Source organism: Staurois parvus, unplaced genomic scaffold (assembly GCF_062004578.1).
Source record: "Staurois parvus isolate SC_StPar_1 unplaced genomic scaffold, SC_StPar_1.0 ptg001906l, whole genome shotgun sequence".
Taxonomy (NCBI): Eukaryota; Metazoa; Chordata; class Amphibia; order Anura; family Ranidae; genus Staurois; species Staurois parvus.
The window spans coordinates 377-22,992 of record NW_028319702.1 but is presented as its reverse complement, the minus strand read 5'-3'; the positions used below and the strand labels follow the sequence as shown (position 1 = coordinate 22,992).

At 53.9% G+C, this 22,616-nt stretch overlaps 1 protein-coding gene across 5 annotated transcripts in view; it reads right to left on the bottom strand.

Moving 5' to 3' along the window:
* LOC149433830 (disks large homolog 4-like) overlaps positions 1–22,397 on the bottom strand; it is a 62,153-nt gene extending 39,756 nt beyond the window's left edge. For 2 of the 5 annotated variants that reach the window (XM_089664389.1, XM_089664390.1), the window contains exon 1: positions 22,246–22,397. In XM_089664389.1, coding sequence (XP_089520515.1) covers positions 22,246–22,329 — 84 coding nt within the window. In that variant the 5' untranslated portion in view covers positions 22,330–22,397. Of the gene's footprint in view, positions 1–21,890; positions 21,944–22,235 lie in introns of those variants that run through there. The other 3 variants (XM_089664394.1, XM_089664393.1, XM_089664391.1) reach the window with 3 other exon arrangements.
* Positions 22,398–22,616: the final 219 nt, after the last annotated feature.

Sequence of the window (22,616 nt, the reverse complement as noted above, 5' to 3'; positions counted from 1 at the left end):
GCTCTGTTCTTCAGTAACTATAGGGGGTACAGGGGATATAGGGGGTAAAAGGAGTACAGTAGACATGGGGGGAAGAGGGGATACAAGGGGTATAGGGGATATCAGGGGTACAAGGAGTACATGGGATATCAGGGGTACAAGGAGTACAGTGGATATGGGGGGCAGAGGGGATACAAGGGGTACAGGGGATATAGGGGGCAGAGGGGATACAAGGGGTATAGGGGATATCAGGGGTACAAGGAGTACAGGGGATATCAGGGGTACAAGGAGTACAGTGGATATGGGGGGCAGAGGGGATACAAGGAGTACAGGGGATATCAGGGGTACAAGGAGTACAGTGGATATGGGGGGCAGAGGGGGTACAAGGAGTACAGGGGATATCAGGGGTACAAGGAGTACAGTGGATATGGGGGGCAGAGGGGGTACAAGGAGTACAGGGGATATCAGGGGTACAAGGAGTACAGTGGATATGGGGGGCAGAGGGGGTACAAGGAGTACAGGGGATATCAGGGGTACAAGGAGTACAGTGGATATGGGGGGCAGAGGGGGTACAAGGAGTACAGGGGATATCAGGGGTACAAGGAGTACAGTGGATATGGGGGGCAGAGGGGATACAAGGGGTACAAGGAGTACAGGGGATATCAGGGGTACAAGGAGTACAGTGGATATGGGGGCACAGGGGATACAAGGGGTACAGGGGACATGTCTGCCCTGAGCCAATGAGCCTGTGGCATCTATACGACTGACACCTTCCCCTTTCCATCCTAGATATGTATTCACATTTTACTGTGTACATAATAAAGATTTCCTTGTGTCTGCCGTTCTCCCCTGGAAGATGTCATAAAACACACAAGTTCTAGAAAGGTTCAATGAACAGAAGAGGACCATCAAAGTTTTTACATGAGATATGAGGCCGTTCTATAAAGATTGTGCATCAGAGCAGAAGGAGCGCCACAGAAGACGCATTACTCTTACTTCATGGGGATCTTGGCATCTTGCAGGACCACCAGTGATGGAAGTAGCAAGGTTACATTTAGAGAAGAGCTGAGCTGCTCGGTTTTCGGTCTGAGCAGGGTTGTGCAAATTCCATGTACAGCAATAGATCGTCCCCTGGTGGTGGCGGTACACGTATAGATCGTCCCCTGGTGGTGGCGGTACACGTATAGATCGTCCCCTGGTGGTGGCGGTACACGTATAGATCGTCCCCTGGTGGTGGCGGTACACGTATAGATCGTCCCCTGGTGGTGGCGGTACACGTATAGATCGTCCCCTGGTGGTGGCGGTACACGTATAGATCGTCCCCTGGTGGTGGCGGTACACGTATAGATCGTCCCCTGGTGGTGGCGGTACACGTATAGATCGTCCCCTGGTGGTGGCGGTACACGTATAGATCGTCCCCTGGTGGTGGCGGTACACGTATAGATCGTCCCCTGGTGGTGGCGGTACACTATAGATCGTCCCCTGGTGGTGGCGGTACACTATAGATCGTCCCCTGGTGGTGGCGGTACACGTATAGATCGTCCCCTGGTGGTGGCGGTACACTATAGATCGTCCCCTGGTGGTGGCGGTACACTATAGATCGTCCCCTGGTGGTGGCGGTACACGTATAGATCGTCCCCTGGTGGTGGCGGTACACGTATAGATCGTCCCCTGGTGGTGGCGGTACACTATAGATCGCCCCCTGGCGGTGGCGGTACACGTATAGATCGTCCCCTGGCGGTGGCGGTACACGTATAGATCGCCCCCTGGTGGTGGCGGTACACGTATAGATCGTCCCCTGGTGGTAGCGGTACACGTATAGATCGTCCCCTGGTGGTGGCGGTACACGTATAGATCGTCCCCTGGTGGTGGCGGTACACGTATATTATCATTATTATTATTATTATACAGTATTTATAAAGCGCCAATAGTTGGCTCAGCGCTGTACATTACAAAGGGGAACAGAACATGTGACAGAACAATACCAATACAATGTGATACATGAGGGGATCGAGGGCCCTGATCCTTGGAGCTTACAATCTAGGAGGGAGGGGATGGTGGTACAGGAGGAGATAGCTGTGGGGGATGGAGTGGTAGGAAGAGTGGAGGAGGTCGGCAAGTTAGCAGGGGGTGGGGTAGGCTTCCCTGAAGAGATGGGTTTTCAGGGTGCGCCTAAAGGAGAGGAGAGTAGGTGATAATCTGATGGGTTGGGGCAGGGAGTTCCAGAGGATGGGTGACACCCTGGAGAAGTCCTGGAGGCGGGCGTGGGAGGAGGAGACCAGGGAACTAGAGAGAAGGAGGTCTTGTGAGGAGCGGAGTGTGCGTGTTGGGCGGTACTTGGATATTAGGTCAGTGATGTAGTTCGGGGCAGTATGGTGGACAGCTTTGTACGTCAGTGTTAGGATTTTGAATTGGATCCATTGCGCAATCGGAAGCCAGTGGAGGGATTGGCAGAGGGGGGTGGAGGACACTGAATGGAAGCCAGTGGAGGGATTGGCAGAGGGGGGTGGAGGACACTGAGTGGAGGCCAGTGGAGGGATTGGCAGAGAAGGGTGGAGGACACTGAGTGGAGGCCAGTGGAGGGATTGGCAGAGGGGGGTGGAGACCAGTGGAGGGATTGGCAGAGGGGGGTGGAGGACACTGAGTGGAGGCCAGTGGAGGGATTGGCAGAGGGGGGTGGCGGAGATGGAGTGGTTGGAAAGGTGAATGAGTTGCTGGCTGCCGTATTCAGGATGGACTGAAGCGGGGATAGCCTGTGGTGAGGCAGGCCAGTGAGGAGGGAGTTGCAGTAGTCGAGTCGTGATATGATGAGGGAGTGGATGAGCTGTTTAGTGGTTTCTGGGGTTAGGAACGTGCGGATTTTGGCGATGTTGCGGAGGCGGAGTCTGCATGTTGCGGAGGCGGAGTCTGCATGTTGCGGAGGTGGAGTCTGCACGAGTTTGTTAAAGATTGGACTTGGGGCTGGAAGGATAGGTTGGAGTCCAGAATGACAGCAAGTAGTCTGGCCTGCGGGGCGGGTTTGATGGTGGCGTTGTTGGATGTGACGGAGAAGTCAGTGGGGGGGGGTCCGGGCTGGGGGGAAGACAAGAAACTCGGTTTTGGAGAGGTTCAGTTTAAGGAAGTGGAGTGACATCCAGTCTGATAGGTCGCTCAGTAGGTGTGTGATTCGGTCAGAGACCGAGGGGGTGAGGTGGGGGGTGGAGACCGAGGGGGTGAGGTGGGGGGTGGAGACCGAGGGGGTGAGGTGGGGGGCGGAGACTGAAGGGGTGAGGTGGGGGGGTGGAGAGATAGATTTGTGTGTCGTCGGCATAGAGGTGATAGTTGAAGCCGTGAGAGTGTATGAGTTGGCCAAGGGAGGAGGTGTAGATGGAGAAGAGAAGGGGCCCGAGGACAGAGCCTTGAGGGACCCCAACAGAGAGGGGGAGTGAGGGGGAGGTGGTAGCATTATAGGTAACGCTGAAAGAGCGTTGTGATAGGTAGGATGAGAGCCAGGAGAGGGCGGAGTCTCTGATGCCAAGGGAGTGTAGTTTTTTGAGGAGGAGGGGGTGGTGGACTGTGTGGAAGGCCGCAGAGAGGTCAAGGAGGAGGAGCACTGAATAGTGGCCATTAGCTTTGGCGGTTAGCAGGTCGTTGGAGAGTTTGAGTAAGGCAGTTTCGGTGGAGTGTAGGGCGGTTTCGGTGGAGTGTAGGGCGGTCTCGGTGGAGTGTAGGGCGGGTTCGGTGGAGTGTAGGGCGGTTTCGGTGGAGTGTAGGGCGGTCTCGGTGGAGTGTAGGGCGGTCTCGGTGGAGTGTAGGGCGGTCTCGGTGGAGTGTAGGGCGGGTTCGGTGGAGTGTAGGGCGGGTTCGGTGGAGTGTAGGGGACGGAAGCCGGACTGTAGGGGATCGAGGAGGTTGTTGTCGTTGAGGTGAGACCTTAGGCGGGTGTAGACGAGGCGCTCGAGGAGTTTAGATGTAAATGGGAGCAGGGAGATGGGTCTGAGGTTGTTCGGGTCATTGGGGTCCAGGGAGGGCTTTTTAAGTATGGGGGTGATGTGTGCATGTTTCAGAGGGGAGGGGAAAGTGCCGGAGGAGAGGGAGAGATTGAAGATGTGGGTGAGGGAGCGTAGGATGGAGGAGGAGGAAGGTCGTAGGAGTTGTGAGGAGATAGGGTCGAGGGGGCACCAGTGAAGATATATACACACACACACGTGAAACTCGAAAAATGAGAATATGGTGCAAAAGTTCATTTATTTCAGTGCAGCAACTTAAAGGGTGAAACTAATATGAGAAAATGAGAATATTCCATGCAATCAATAAAACACGGATTGTACATAGAACAATATCGCACCTCTGACAAGTAGAAGCTGCATATGTACTCAGTACTTGGTTGGGGCCCCTTTTGCAGCAATTACTGCCTCAATGCGGCGTGGCATGGAAGCTATCAGCCTGTGGCACTGCTGAGGTGTTATGGAAGACCAGGATGCTTCAATAGCGGCCTTCAGCTCTTCTGCATTGTTCGGTCTCATGTCTCTCATCTTTCTCTTGGCAATGCCCCATAGATTCTCTATGGGGTTCAGGTCAGGCAAGTTTGCTGGCCAATCAAGCACAGTAATCCCACGGTCATTGAACCAGGTTTTGGTGCTTTTGGCAGTGTGGGCGGAGCCAAGTCCTGCTGGAAAATGAAGTCAGCATCCCCATAAAGCTGGTCTGCGGAAGGAAGCAGGAAGTGCTCCAAAATCTCCTGGTAGACGGCTGCGGTGACCCTGGACTTAATGAAGCACAGTGGACCAACACCAGCAGATGACATGGCTCCCCAAATCACCACAGACTGTGGAAACTTCACACTGGACTTCAAGCATCTTGCAGTGTGGGCCTCTCCATTCTTCCTCCACACTCGGGATCCTTGGGCCTCTCCATTCTTCCTCCACACTCGGGGTCCTTGGGCCTCTCCATTCTTCCTCCATACTCGGGGTCCTTGGGCCTCTCCATTCTTCCTCCATACTCGGGGTCCTTGGGCCTCTCCATTCTTCCTCCATACTCGGGGTCCTTGGGCCTCTCCATTCTTCCTCCATACTCGGGGTCCTTGGGCCTCTCCATCCTTCCTCCATACTCGGGGTCCTTGGGCCTCTCCATCCTTCCTCCATACTCGGGGTCCTTGGGCCTCTCCATTCTTCCTCCATACTCGGGGTCCTTGGGCCTCTCCATCCTTCCTCCATACTCGGGGTCCTTGGGCCTCTCCATCCTTCCTCCATACTCGGGGTCCTTGGGCCTCTCCATCCTTCCTCCATACTCGGGGTCCTTGGGCCTCTCCATCCTTCCTCCATACTCGGGGTCCTTGGGCCTCTCCATTCTTCCTCCATACTCCGGGTCCTTGGGCCTCTCCATTCTTCCTCCATACTCGGGGCCCTTGGGCCTCTCCATTCTTCCTCCATGCTCGGTGTCCTTGAGCCTCTCCATTCTTCCACCATACTCCGGGTCCTTGGTTTCCAAATGAGATGCAAAAGTTACTCTCATCAGAAAAGAGGACTTTGGACCACTGAGCAGCAGACCAGGTCTGTTTTTCTTTAGCCCAGGTAAGACGCTTCTGACGTTGTTTGTTGTTCAGGAGCGGCTTGACAAGAGGAATACGACATTTGAAGCCCTTGTCCAGGATCCGTCTGTGTGTGGTGGCTCTTGATGCACTGACTCCAGCCTCAGTCCACTCCTTGTGAAAGTCCCCAACACTTTTGAATGGCCTTTTCCTGACAATCCTCTCCAGGCTGCGGTCATCCCTGCTGCTTGAGCACCTTTTTCTTCCACACTTTTCCCTTTCACATAACTTTCTATTAATGTGCTTTGATACAACACTTTGGGAACATCCAACTTCTGCTGCAATTCCCTTTTGAGGCTTTCCCTCCTTATGGAGGGTGTCAGTGATGGTGTCAGGTCAGCAGTCTTTCCCATGATTGGGATTCCTACTGAACCAGACTGAGAGACCATTTAAAGGCTCAGGAACCCTTTGCAGGTGTTATGGCTGAGTGAGCTGATTAGAGTGGGACACTTTGAGCCGAGATTATTCCACCTTTTTACAATATTCTCATTTCCTCAGATTGTGGATTTGGGGTTTTCATGAGCTGTAAGCCATAATCATCACAATGATGACAAATCACGGCTTGAACTATCTTGCTTTGCATGGAATGAGTCTCATATATTAGTGTCACCTTCTAAGTTGCTGCACTGAAATCAATGAACTTTTGCACCACATTCTCATTTTTCCAGTTTCACCTGTATATATATACACACACATACATACACACAAATATACACACACATATATATATATATATATATATACACACACACACATACACAGTTGTGTTGGAAATACTAGCCGTCAGACATCACTAACCGGATCAATCACTGTTTTTGGTGGAAATGATATTTCTACATGGCAGATAATTTCCTAGCAGGTGTAGTAGAGTCATAGAAATCCAACAGACCCGACAGTCATGACATGCATGCTGCTGATTCTGTGTCATTGAATCACTCATTGAAAGGGGCATGTTCACAATAATAGCCGTGTGGAGTTCTATTAGTGAGGTCATTCATTCTTTGATAAACAGGTGGCAATTATTGCCCTTATTTAAGGAAGGAAGGCAGCAAATGTTGGACATGCTGGTTACAGTGCATTTCTCTCTGAAATTCTGAGGAAAATGGGTCGTTCCAGACATTGTTCAGAAGAACAGCGTACCTTGATTAAAAAGTTGATTGGAGGGTAAAACATATAAAGAAGTGCAGAAAATGATCGGCTGCTCAGCTAAAATGATGGTAAATGCTTTAAAATGACAACCAAAACCTGAAAGACGTGGAAGAAAGCGAAAAACTACCATTGGAATGGATAGAAGAATGGCCAACATGGGGCGGACTCAGCCAACAATCAGCTCCAGGAAGATGAAAGAAGGTGTGACGTTCCCTGTGAGGACTCAGCCAACAATCAGCTCCAGGAAGATGAAAGAAGGTGTGACGTTCCCTGTGAGGACTGTTACAATTAGAAGACGCCGATGTGAAGCCAAGCTATCTGCAAGAAGTCCCCGCAAAGTCCCACTGTTGGGAAAAAGACGTGTGCTGAAGAGGTTACAATCTGCCAAAGAGCACATTGACTGGCCTAAAGAGAAATGGCGGAACATTTTGTGGACTGATGGAAGTAAGATTGTTCTTTTTGGGTCTAGTGGGCGGAGACAGTTTGTCAGACGACCCCCAAACACTGAATTCAAGCCACAGTACACTGTGAAGACCGTGAAGCATGGTGGTGCAAGCAGCATGATATGGGGATGTTTCTCATACTACGGTGTTGGGCCTATTTATCGCATACCAGGGATCATGGATCAGTTTGAATCCATCAGAATACTTGAAGAGGTCATGCTGCCTTATGCTGAAGAGGAAATGCCCTTGAAATGGGTGTTCCAACAAGACAACGACCCCAAACACACCAGTAAACGGGCAACATCTTGGTTCCAGACCAACAAGATGGACGTTATGGAGTGGCCAGCCCAATCCCCGGATCTTCATCCAATAGAAAACTTGTGGGGTGACATCAAAAATGCCGTTTCTGAGGCCAAACCAAGAAATAGAGAAGAAGTGTGGAATGTGGTCCAATCATCCTGGGCTGGAATACCTGATCACAGGGGCCAGAAGTTGGGGGACTCCATGCAACACAGATGTACAGCAGTTCTCAGAAACAGTGCGACTACAACCAAATATTCATGAAGTCATTCAAAGGAAAGCAAAATCTTCAAACATTTCTCAGTTTATATAGTGAATGTTGGAGTTTGGAAAGAAGAATACAAACACGGACATTTTTTTGAACCGTCTAATATTCACTTTTCTTCCATTTTTTTAGAGGAACAACACAAATTTGATGTATATTTCTTCATGTTGTGATTTGGAATAGAATGTGTCGTGTTCCCAATGCATTTGTGTGGATGGAAATAAAAGGAATAGAAGGATTTGCAGCTTTAGTCACTTTTATCATCACACGGATATTATTCTGAACACAACTGTATATAGCCAGCTGCCGACTACAGCAACATGAACCATGAGGACAAGATCCAACAGAACCATACACCATGTTGTTCCCCTCTAGTGTCCGTCACTCAGACTGTTGCATCACTTCCTGTCTACTTCCTGGACCAGAGCAGAGGACTGTGGGACTAGTAGTCCTGCAGCCATCCATCACTGTAGTTCAGGGCCCTTTCTGAACCACACTCCCCAGAAAGCTCCCCAACTAAAGGATTGTGGGAAATCGTAGATATATTTGGGTGCTAGTGGTGGGCTTGCTTTCTTCAGAGTGCGGTGAGAGAATGGTGGTCCACACTCAGTGGCAGCAGGGCTCAGCGGCCTAGCCTGTGACAAAGATGTTCCTCCAGTACACCTGCATAGCTGTGTCCCAGATCCCACCCCCGAGGTCCTCAACCGCTCACAGTCATCAGCAATCCTCACAGCGATTCTCCGCTCATCCACTACACCAGCCGGCTGTGTGACCATTGCTCCTAGTGGAGATCCAAGGACCTGCTCATCCTGCACCAAGACTGCTGAGCGGTCCCTTGCCACCTTTCTGTTGTATGGAGACACGGCTAGCAGACATGGATGTAACCCGGCCCATGGAGGAATCTTTGCTGATCCTTCTCATATCTACAGGCCTGACATCACCATCCTTCATCACTCTTCATCATTAATGGGCCCAACGTACTGGCAGAAATACTCAACACTTCTCAAAAGATATTCCTCTGGTCCCGTTACAATGTGCCATTGGGAGGTGACGGCTTTCTGACCCTCCCCCTACAAGTTGTGTCTACATTGTGGTGTCACCTGTGAAGACATACACTATATTGCCCCAAGTATTGTCCCCCCCCTCCATATCATGTGATTCAGGTGCTCCAATCCCCTCCATATCATGTGATTCAGGTGTTCCAATCCCCTCCATATCATGTGATTCAGGTGTTCCAATCCCCTCCATATCATGCGATTCAGGTGTTCCAATCCCCCCCAATCATGTGATTCAGGTGCTCCAATCCCCTCCATATCGTGTGATTCAGGTGTTCCAATCCCCTCCATATCATGTGATTCAGGTGTCCCAATCCCCTCCATGGACACAGGTGTATACAATCACGCCCCTAGGCATGCAGACTGCTTCTACAGACATTGGTGAAAGAATGGGTCGCTCTCAGGAGCTCAGTGACTCCAAGCGTGGTCCCGTGATAGGTGGTCACCTGGGCAATAAGTCCATCCGTGACATTTCCTGGCTACTAAATATTCCACGCTCAACTGTTAGTGGGATAATAACAAAGTGGAAGCCACTGGGAACAACAGCCACTCAGCCACCAAGTGGTAGGCCACGTCACATGACAGGGCGGGGTCAGCGCATGCTGAAGCGCACAGTGCGCAGAAGTCACCAACTGTCTGCAGAGTCAATAGCTAAAGACCTCCAAACTTGGTGTGGCCTTCAGATGAGCCCAACAACAGTGCGTAGAGAGCTTCATGGAATGGGTTTCCATGGCCGAGCAGCTGCATCCAAGCCTTCCATCACCAAGTGCAATGCAAAGCGTCAGATGCCGTGGTGTAAAGCACGCTGCCACTGGACTCTAGAGCAGTGGAGGCGTGTTCTCTGGAGTGACCAATCACGTTTCTCTGTCTGGCAATCCCATGGACGTGTCTGGGTTTGGCGGTTGCCAGGAGAACAGTACTCGCCTGACTGCATTGTGCCAAGTGTAAAGTTTGGAGGAGGGGGATTATGGTGTGGGGTTGTTTTTCAGGGGTTGGACTTGGCCCCCTAGTTCCAGTGAAGAGAACTCTTAAGGTGACATTTTGGACAATTTCATGCCCCCAGCTTTGTGGGAGGAGTTTGGGGATGGTCCCTTCCTGTTCCAACATGACTGCCCACCAGTGCACAAAGCAAGGTCCATAAAGACATGGAGGAGCCAGTTTGGGGTGGAGGAACTTGACTGTCCTGCACAAGGTCCTGACCTCAACCCCATAGAACACCTTTGGGATGAATTAGAGCGGAGACTGCGAGCCAGGCCTCCTCCCCCGACATCAGTGCTCCTCCCCCGACATCAGTGCCCCTCCCCCGACATCAATGCCTGACCTGACAAATGTGCTTCTGGAAGAATGGTCCAACCTTCCCATAGACACCCTCCTAAACCTTGTGGATGGCCTTCCCAGAAGAGTTGAAGCTGTTATAGCTGCAAAGGGCGGGGCCAACTCAATAATGAACCCTACGGACTAAGACTGGGAGGGGCCATTAAAGGTCATGTGCGGGGGAAAGGGCGGGGCCAACTCAATATTGAACCCTACGGACTAAGACTGGGGGGCCATTAAAGGTCATGTGCGTGGAAAGGGCGGGGCCAACTCAATATTGGACGCTACGGACTAAGACTGGGAGGCCATTAAAGGTCATGTGTGTGGAAAGGGCGGGGCCAACTCAATATTGAACCCTACGGACTAAGACTGGGGGGCCATTAAAGGTCATGTGTGTGGAAAGGGCGGGGCCAACTCAATATTGGACCCTACGGGCTAAGACTGGGAGGCCATTAAAGGTCATGTGTGTGGAAAGGGTGGGGCCAACTCAATATTGAACTCTACAGACTAAGACTGGGGGGCCATTAAAGGTCATGTGTGTGGGAAGAGCGGGGCCAACTCAATATTGAACCCTACGGACTAAGACTGGGGGGCCATTAAAGGTCATGTGCGTGGAAAGGGCGGGGCCAACTCAATATTGGACGCTACGGACTAAGACTGGGAGGCCATTAAAGGTCATGTGTGTGGAAAGGGCGGGGCCAACTCAATATTGAACCCTACGGACTAAGACTGGGGGGCCATTAAAGGTCATGTGTGTGGAAAGGGCGGGGCCAACTCAATATTGGACCCTACGGGCTAAGACTGGGAGTCCATTAAAGGTCATGTGTGTGGAAAGGGTGGGGCCAACTCAATATTGAACTCTACAGACTAAGACTGGGGGGCCATTAAAGGTCATGTGTGTGGGAAGAGCGGGGCCAACTCAATATTGAACCCTACGGACTAAGACTGGCCATGCACTATACAATTTTCTTTAGAAAATTACTTTAAATTTACCAAAGACCATATAATATGAGGTCAAACCTAAACAACACTTTCAATTGTATCCAATTAGGTGGGCCCTTCCACTACACAGTTGAAGGTAAATCTAAAGAAAATTGGGCAGAAATTGGACAGAAAATTGTATAGTGTATGGCCAGCCTAAGACTGGGAGGCCATTAGAGGTCATGTGTGTGGAAAGGCAGGCGGCCCAATATACCCAGCAAAACCTACAATCCTGCCCCCCACACCCGGCACAATCCTGCCCCCCACACACGGCAAAATCTACAATCCTGCCCCACACCCCACACAATCTACAATCCTGCCCCACACCCGGCACAATCTACAATCCTGCCCCACACCCGGCACAATCTACAATCCTGCCCCACACCCAGCACAATCTACAATCCTGCCCCACACCATCTACAATCCTGCCCCACACCCGGCACAACCTACAATGCTGCCCCACACAATCTACAATCCTGCCCCACACCCGGCACAATCTACAATCCTGCCCCACACCCGGCACAACCTACAATCCTGCCCCCCACAATCTACAATCCTGCCCCACACCCGGCACAATCTACAATCCTGCCCCACACCATCTACAATCCTGCCCCACACCATCTACAATCCTGCCCCACACCATCTACAATCCTGCCCCACACCATCTACAATCCTGCCCCACACCATCTACAATCCTGCCCCACACCATCTACAATCCTGCCCCACACCCGACACAATCTACAATCCTGCCCCACACCCGGCACAATCTACAATCCTGCCCCACACCATCTACAATCCTGCCCCACACCCGGCACAATCTACAATCCTGCCCCACACCATCTACAATCCTGCCCCACACCATCTACAATCCTGCCCCACACCCGGCACAATCTACAATCCTGCCCCACACCCGGCACAATCTACAATCCTGCCCCACACCCGGCACAATCTACAATCCTGCCCCACACCCGGCACAATCTACAATCCTGCCCCACACCCGGCACAATCTACAATCCTGCCCTACACCATCTACAATCCTGCCCCACACCATCTACAATCCTGCCCCACACCCGGCACAACCTACAATCCTGCCCCACACCCGGCACAATCTACAATCCTGCCCCACACAATCTACAATCCTGCCCCACACAATCTACAATCCTGCCCCACACCATCTACAATCCTGCCCCACACCATCTACAATCCTGCCCCACACCCGGCACAACCTACAATCCTGCCCCACACCATCTACAATCCTGCCCCACACCCGGCACAATCTACAATCCTGCCCCATACAATCTACAATCCTGCCCCACACAATCTACAATCCTGCCCCACACCCGGCACAATCTACAATCCTGCCCCACACAATCTACAATCCTGCCCCACACCATCTACAATCCTGCCCCACACCATCTACAATCCTGCCCCACACCATCTACAATCCTGCCCCACACCCGGCACAATCTACAATCCTGCCCCATACAATCTACAATCCTGCCCCACACAATCTACAATCCTGCCCCACACAATCTACAATCCTGCCCCACACAATCTACAATCCTGCCCCACACCCGGCACAATCTACAATCCTGCCCCATACAATCTACAATCCTGCCCCACACAATCTACAATCCTGCCCCACACCCGGCACAATCTACAATCCTGCCCCACACCATCTACAATCCTGCCCCACACCCGGCACAATCTACAATCCTGCCCCACACCATCTACAATCCTGCCCCACACCATCTACAATCCTGCCCCACACCATCTACAATCCTGCCCCACACCCGGCACAATCTACAATCCTGCCCCACACCATCTACAATCTTGCCCCACACAATCTACAATCCTGCCCCACACCCGGCACAATCTACAATCTTGCCCCACACAATCTACAATCCTGCCCCACACCCGGCACAATCTACAATCCTGCCCCACACCCGGCACAATCTACAATCCTGCCCCACACCCGGCACAACCTACAATCCTGCCCCACACCATCTACAATCCTGCCCCACACCATCTACAATCCTGCCCCACACCATCTACAATCCTGCCCCACACCATCTACAATCTGCAATCCTGCCCCACACCCGGCACAACCTACAATCCTGCCCCACACCATCTACAATCCTGCCCCACACCATCTACAATCCTGCCCCACACCATCTACAATCCTGCCCCACACCATCTACAATCCTGCCCCACACCATCTACAATCCTGCCCCACACCATCTACAATCCTGCCCCACACCATCTACAATCTACAATCCTGCCCCACACTCGGCACAACCTACAATCCTGCCCCACACCATCTACAATCCTGCCCCACACCATCTACAATCCTGCCCCACACCCGGCACAACCTACAATCCTGCCCCACACCATCTACAATCCTGCCCCACACCATCTACAATCCTGCCCCACACCATCTACAATCTACAATCCTGCCCCACACCCGGCACAACCTACAATCCTGCCCCACACCATCTACAATCCTGCCCCACACCATCTACAATCTACAATCCTGCCCCACACCCGGCACAACCTACAATCCTGCCCCACACCATCTACAATCCTGCCCCACACCATCTACAATCCTGCCCCACACAATCTACAATCCTGCCCCACACCCGGCACAACCTACAATCCTGCCCCACACCATCTACAATCCTGCCCCACACCATCTACAATCCTGCCCCACACCATCTACAATCCTGCCCCACACCCGGCACAACCTACAATGCTGCCCCACACAATCTACAATCCTGCCCCACACCCGGCACAATCTACAATCCTGCCCCACACCCGGCACAACCTACAATCCTGCCCCCCACAATCTACAATCCTGCCCCACACCCGGCACAATCTACAATCCTGCCCCACACCATCTACAATCCTGCCCCACACCATCTACAATCCTGCCCCACACCATCTACAATCCTGCCCCACACCATCTACAATCCTGCCCCACACCATCTACAATCCTGCCCCACACCATCTACAATCCTGCCCCACACCCGACACAATCTACAATCCTGCCCCACACCCGGCACAATCTACAATCCTGCCCCACACCATCTACAATCCTGCCCCACACCCGGCACAATCTACAATCCTGCCCCACACCATCTACAATCCTGCCCCACACCCGGCACAATCTACAATCCTGCCCCACACCCGGCACAATCTACAATCCTGCCCCACACCCGGCACAATCTACAATCCTGCCCCACACCCGGCACAATCTACAATCCTGCCCCACACCCGGCACAATCTACAATCCTGCCCTACACCATCTACAATCCTGCCCCACACCATCTACAATCCTGCCCCACACCCGGCACAACCTACAATCCTGCCCCACACCCGGCACAATCTACAATCCTGCCCCACACAATCTACAATCCTGCCCCACACCATCTACAATCCTGCCCCACACCATCTACAATCCTGCCCCACACCATCTACAATCCTGCCCCACACCCGGCACAACCTACAATCCTGCCCCACACCATCTACAATCCTGCCCCACACCCGGCACAATCTACAATCCTGCCCCATACAATCTACAATCCTGCCCCACACAATCTACAATCCTGCCCCACACCCGGCACAATCTACAATCCTGCCCCACACAATCTACAATCCTGCCCCACACCATCTACAATCCTGCCCCACACCATCTACAATCCTGCCCCACACCATCTACAATCCTGCCCCACACCCGGCACAATCTACAATCCTGCCCCATACAATCTACAATCCTGCCCCACACAATCTACAATCCTGCCCCACACAATCTACAATCCTGCCCCACACAATCTACAATCCTGCCCCACACCCGGCACAATCTACAATCCTGCCCCATACAATCTACAATCCTGCCCCACACAATCTACAATCCTGCCCCACACAATCTACAATCCTGCCCCACACCCGGCACAATCTACAATCCTGCCCCACACCATCTACAATCCTGCCCCACACCCGGCACAATCTACAATCCTGCCCCACACCATCTACAATCCTGCCCCACACCATCTACAATCCTGCCCCACACCATCTACAATCCTGCCCCACACCCGGCACAATCTACAATCCTGCCCCACACCATCTACAATCTTGCCCCACACAATCTACAATCCTGCCCCACACCCGGCACAATCTACAATCCTGCCCCACACCATCTACAATCTTGCCCCACACAATCTACAATCCTGCCCCACACCCGGCACAATCTACAATCCTGCCCCACACCCGGCACAATCTACAATCCTGCCCCACACCCGGCACAACCTACAATCCTGCCCCACACCATCTACAATCCTGCCCCACACCATCTACAATCCTGCCCCACACCATCTACAATCCTGCCCCACACCATCTACAATCTGCAATCCTGCCCCACACCCGGCACAACCTACAATCCTGCCCCACACCATCTACAATCCTGCCCCACACCATCTACAATCCTGCCCCACACCATCTACAATCCTGCCCCACACCATCTACAATCCTGCCCCACACAATCTACAATCCTGCCCCACACCCGGCACAACCTACAATCCTGCCCCACACAATCTACAATCCTGCCCCACACAATCTACAATCCTGCCCCACACCCGGCACAACCTACAATCCTGCCCCACACAATCTACAATCCTGCCCCACACCCGGCACCATCTACAATCCTGCCCCACACCATCTACAATCCTGCCCCACACCATCTACAATCCTGCCCCACACCATCTACAATCCTGCCCCACACCCGGCACAACCTACAATCCTGCCCCACACCATCTACAATCCTGCCCCACACCATCTACAATCCTGCCCCACACCATCTACAATCTACAATCCTGCCCCACACCCGGCACAACCTACAATCCTGCCCCACACCATCTACAATCCTGCCCCACACCATCTACAATCCTGCCCCACACCATCTACAATCCTGCCCCACACCATCTACAATCTACAATCCTGCCCCACACCCGGCACAACCTACAATCCTGCCCCACACCATCTACAATCCTGCCCCACACCATCTACAATCCTGCCCCACACCATCTACAATCCTGCCCCACACCATCTACAATCCTGCCCCACACAATCTACAATCCTGCCCCACACAATCTACAATCCTGCCCCACACAATCTACAATCCTGCCCCACACCCGGCACAACCTACAATCCTGCCCCACACAATCTACAATCCTGCCCCACACCCGGCACCATCTACAATCCTGCCCCACACCATCTACAATCCTGCCCCACACCATCTACAATCCTGCCCCACACCATCTACAATCCTGCCCCACACCATCTACAATCCTGCCCCACACCATCTACAATCCTGCCCCACACCATCTACAATCTACAATCCTGCCCCACACTCGGCACAACCTACAATCCTGCCCCACACCATCTACAATCCTGCCCCACACCCGGCACAACCTACAATCCTGCCCCACACCATCTACAATCCTGCCCCACACCATCTACAATCCTGCCCCATACCATCTACAATCTACAATCCTGCCCCACACCCGGCACAACCTACAATCCTGCCCCACACCATCTACAATCCTGCCCCACACCATCTACAATCCTGCCCCATACCATCTACAATCTACAATCCTGCCCCACACCCGGCACAACCTACAATCCTGCCCCACACCATCTACAATCCTGCCCCACACCATCTACAATCCTGCCCCACACCATCTACAATCCTGCCCCACACCATCTACAATCCTGCCCCACACAATCTACAATCCTGCCCCACACAATCTACAATCCTGCCCCACACAATCTACAATCCTGCCCCACACAATCTACAATCCTGCCCCACACAATCTACAATCCTGCCCCACACCCGGCACAACCTACAATCCTGCCCCACACCCGGCACAACCTACAATCCTGCCCCACACAATCTACAATCCTGCCCCACACAATCTACAATCCTGCCCCACACCCGGCACAACCTACAATCCTGCCCCACACAATCTACAATCCTGCCCCACACAATCTACAATCCTGCCCCACACAATCTACAATCCTGCCCCACACCATCTACAATCCTGCCCCACACCATCTACAATCCTGCCCCACACCATCTACAATCCTGCCCCACACCATCTACAATCCTGCCCCACACCATCTACAATCCTGCCCCACACCATCTACAATCCTGCCCCACACCATCTACAATCCTGCCCCACACCCGGCACAATCCTGCCCCACACCCGGCACAATCCTGCCCCACACCCGGCACAATCCTGCCCCACACCTGGCACAACCTACAATCCTGCCCCACACAACCTACAATCCTGCCCCACACCCGGCACCACCTACAATCCTGCCCCACACAATCTACAATCCTGCCCCACACCCGTCACAATCTACAATCCTGCCCCACACCCGGCACAATCTACAATCCTGCTCCACACCCGGCACAACCTACAATCCTGCCCCACACCCGGCACAACCTACAATCCTGCCCCACACAATCTACAATCTTGCCCCACACCCGGCACAACCTACAATCCTGCCCCACACAATCTACAATCCTGCCCCACACCCGGCACAATCTACAATCCTGCCCCACACCCGGCACAATCTACAATCCTGCCCCACACCCGGCACAATCTACAATCCTGCCCCACACCATCTACAATCCTGCCCCACACCCGGCACCACCTACAATCCTGCCCCACACAATCTACAATCCTGCCCCACACCCGGCACAATCCTGCCCCACACCCGGCACAACCTACAATCCTGCCCCACACAATCTACAATCTTGCCCCACACCCGGCACAACCTACAATCCTGCCCCACACCCGGCACAATCCTGCCCCACACCCGGCACCACCTACAATCCTGCCCCACACCATCTACAATCCTGCCCCACACCCGTCACAATCTACAATCCTGCCCCACACAATCTACAATCCTGCCCCACACCCGGCACAACCTACAATCCTGCCCCACACCCGGCACAATCCTGCCCCACACCCGGCACAACCTACAATCCTGCCGCACACAACCTACAATCCTGCCCCACACCCGGCACCACCTACAATCCTGCCCCACACAACCTACAATCCTGCCCCACACCCGGCACCACCTACAATCCTGCCCCACACAATCTACAATCCTGCCCCACACCCGGCACAACCTACAATCCTGCCCCACACAACCTACAATCCTGCCCCACACCCGGCACCACCTACAATCCTGCCCCACACCCGGCACCACCTACAATCCTGCCCCACACAATCTACAATCCTGCCCCACACCCGGCACCACCTACAATCCTGCCCCACACAATCTACAATCCTGCCCCAAACCCGACACAACCTACAATCCTGCCCCACACAATCTACAATCCTGCCCCACACCCGGCACAACCTACAATCCTGCCCCACACCATCTACAATCCTGCCCCACACCCGGCACAACCTACAATCCTGCCCCACACAATCTACAATCCTGCCCCACACCCGGCACAATCTACAATCCTGCCCCACACAATCTACAATCCTGCCCCACACAATCTACAATCCTGCCCCACACCCGGCACAATCCTGCCCCACACCCGGCACAATCCTGCCCCACACCCGGCACAACCTACAATCCTGCCCCACACAACCTACAATCCTGCCCCACACCCGGCACCACCTACAATCCTGCCCCACACAATCTACAATCCTGCCCCACACCCGGCACAACCTACAATCCTGCCCCACACAACCTACAATCCTGCCCCACACCCGGCACAATCCTGCCCCACACCCGGCACAATCCTGCCCCACACAACCTACAATCCTGCCCCACACCCGGCACCACCTACAATCCTGCCCCACACAACCTACAATCCTGCCCCACATCCGGCACCACCTACAATCCTGCCCCACACAATCTACAATCCTGCCCCACACCCGGCACCACCTACAATCCTGCCCCACACCCGGCACCACCTACAATCCTGCCCCACACAATCTACAATCCTGCCCCACACCCGGCACAATCCTGCCCCACACCCGGCACAATCCTGCCCCACACCCGGCACAATCCTGCCCCACACCCGGCACAATCTTGCCCCACACCCGGCACAACCTACAATCCTGCCCCACACCCGGCACAATCCTGCCCCACACCCGGCACAACCTACAATCCTGCCCCACACCATCTACAATCCTGCCCCACACCATCTACAATCCTGCCCCACACCCGGCACAACCTACAATCCTGCCCACACCATCTACAATCCTGCCCCACACCATCTACAATCCTGCCCCATACCATCTACAATCTACAATCCTGCCCCACACCCGGCACAACCTACAATCCTGCCCCACACCATCTACAATCCTGCCCCACACCATCTACAATCCTGCCCCACACAATCTACAATCCTGCCCCACACCCGGCACAACCTACAATCCTGCCCCACACAATCTACAATCCTGCCCCACACAATCTACAATCCTGCCCCACACAATCTACAATCCTGCCCCACACCCGGCACAACCTACAATCCTGCCCCACACAATCTACAATCCTGCCCCACACAATCTACAATCCTGCCCCACACAATCTACAATCCTGCCCCACACAATCTACAATCCTGCCCCACACAATCTACAATCCTGCCCCACACCATCTACAATCCTGCCCCACACCATCTACAATCCTGCCCCACACCATCTACAATCCTGCCCCACACCATCTACAATCCTGCCCCACACCATCTACAATCCTGCCCCACACCATCTACAATCCTGCCCCACACCCGGCACAATCCTGCCCCACACCCGGCACAATCCTGCCCCACACCTGGCACAACCTACAATCCTGCCCCACACAACCTACAATCCTGCCCCACACCCGTCACAATCTACAATCCTGCCCCACACCACCTACAATCCTGCCCCACACAATCTACAATCCTGCCCCACACCCGTCACAATCTACAATCCTGCCCCACACCCGGCACAATCTACAATCCTGCTCCACACCCAGCACAACCTACAATCCTGCCCCACACCCGGCACAACCTACAATCCTGCCCCACACAATCTACAATCTTGCCCCACACCCGGCACAACCTACAATCCTGCCCCACACAATCTACAATCCTGCCCCACACCCGGCACAATCTACAATCCTGCCCCACACCCGGCACAATCTACAATCCTGCCCCACACCATCTACAATCCTGCCCCACACCCGGCACCACCTACAATCCTGCCCCACACAATCTACAATCCTGCCCCACACCCGGCACAATCCTGCCCCACACCCGGCACAACCTACAATCCTGCCCCACACAATCTACAATCCTGCCCCACACCCGGCACAATCCTGCCCCACACCCGGCACAACCTGCAATCCTGCCCCACACCCGGCACAATCCTGCCCCACACCCGGCACCACCTACAATCCTGCCCCACACCATCTACAATCCTGCCCCACACCCGTCACAATCTACAATCCTGCCCCACACAATCTACAATCCTGCCCCACACCCGGCACAACCTACAATCCTGCCCCACACCCGGCACAATCCTGCCCCACACCCGGCACAACCTACAATCCTGCCGCACACAACCTACAATCCTGCCCCACACCCGGCACCACCTACAATCCTGCCCCACACAACCTACAATCCTGCCCCACACCCGGCACCACCTACAATCCTGCCCCACACAATCTACAATCCTGCCCCACACCCGGCACAACCTACAATCCTGCCCCACACAACCTACAATCCTGCCCCACACCCGGCACCACCTACAATCCTGCCCCACACCCGGCACCACCTACAATCCTGCCCCACACAATCTACAATCCTGCCCCACACCCGGCACAATCTACAATCCTGCCCCACACAATCTACAATCCTGCCCCACACAATCTACAATCCTGCCCCACACCCGGCACAATCCTGCCCCACACCCGGCACAATCCTGCCCCACACCCGGCACAACCTACAATCCTGCCCCACACAACCTACAATCCTGCCCCACACCCGGCACCACCTACAATCCTGCCCCACACAATCTACAATCCTGCCCCACACAACCTACAATCCTGCCCCACACAACCTACAATCCTGCCCCACACCCGGCACAATCCTGCCCCACACCCGGCACAATCCTGCCCCACACCCGGCACAATCCTGCCCCACACAACCTACAATCCTGCCCCACATCCGGCACCACCTACAATCCTGCCCCACACAACCTACAATCCTGCCCCACACCCGGCACCACCTACAATCCTGCCCCACACCCGGCACCACCTACAATCCTGCCCCACACAATCTACAATCCTGCCCCACACCCGGCACAATCCTGCCCCACACCCGGCACAATCCTGCCCCACACCCGGCACAATCTTGCCCCACACCCGGCACAACCTACAATCCTGCCCCACACCCGGCACAATCCTGCCCCACACCCGGCACAATCCTGCCCCACACCCGGCACAACCTACAATCCTGCCCCACACAATCTACAATCCTGCCCCACACCCGGCACAACCTACAATCCTGCCCCACACAATCTACAATCCTGCCCCACACCCGGCACCACCTACAGTCCTCCCAGACGTGGTATAATCCACATCCCTGGAACATGAAGAACAATGCAGGATGTTGGCTCCTCGACATCTCAGGGAGGATGTTTGGTGGAGATGCTAGAGAATGATGGGACTTCCAGCTACAGGTGCGTGTTGTCATAGAGAGCGCTACGTCACGTACAATGTATTCCAATGGATGTTCACCCGTCTATCATCCCCCTAGTGAACGTTACCTTCCATGTGTACAACACATTATCCTCCATCCAGAGAAATGATCCCAACACCTGATTGTGGGACTCACCAGACGTCACAGTTCAGGAGAAGATGCCCGGCTGTTGCGCAGCACAGCGCTCCCCTGTGTATTGCAGAGCGTGACGTCATGTCATGATAAATATCACGTATAGTAAGATGACGATACTGCAGAGAGCGACATCCCCATTCACACACACCGAGGATGACACAGCAGCATCCTGACACCCACACACCGCATTCACCCGCATTCACCATCACACACCCGCATTCACCCGCACACCCGCACTCACCCACACACCCGCACTCACCCACACACCCGCACTCACCCGCACTCACCGGCTGCCGCTGTTTCTTCGCTTTTCTGACGTTGCTGATAAAACGTCTCCCCATTTTTTTGGCGTACCAGACAGAGACGAACATCTCTCTCCCCGATCGGCAGAGAGAAGGGGAGGAGGATGGAGTGACAGACAGACGGAGAGAAAGGGGTGGGAGGAGAAGAGACACCTGACAAAGAGACGGGCAGGGAATCCACAGACGCACAATACGTAGGCAGCCGGGAAGGTGCAGAGGCGACACTTGTGTCTGCTGTCAATCCTGCACACGGCGCTGCGAAGCCACAATCATCATTGTCACAGCCCACCAGATGCACGGGGACCTGCCTTCAAGGATTACATTGGGGTGGTCTCATTCTATCGTCACATGGCACA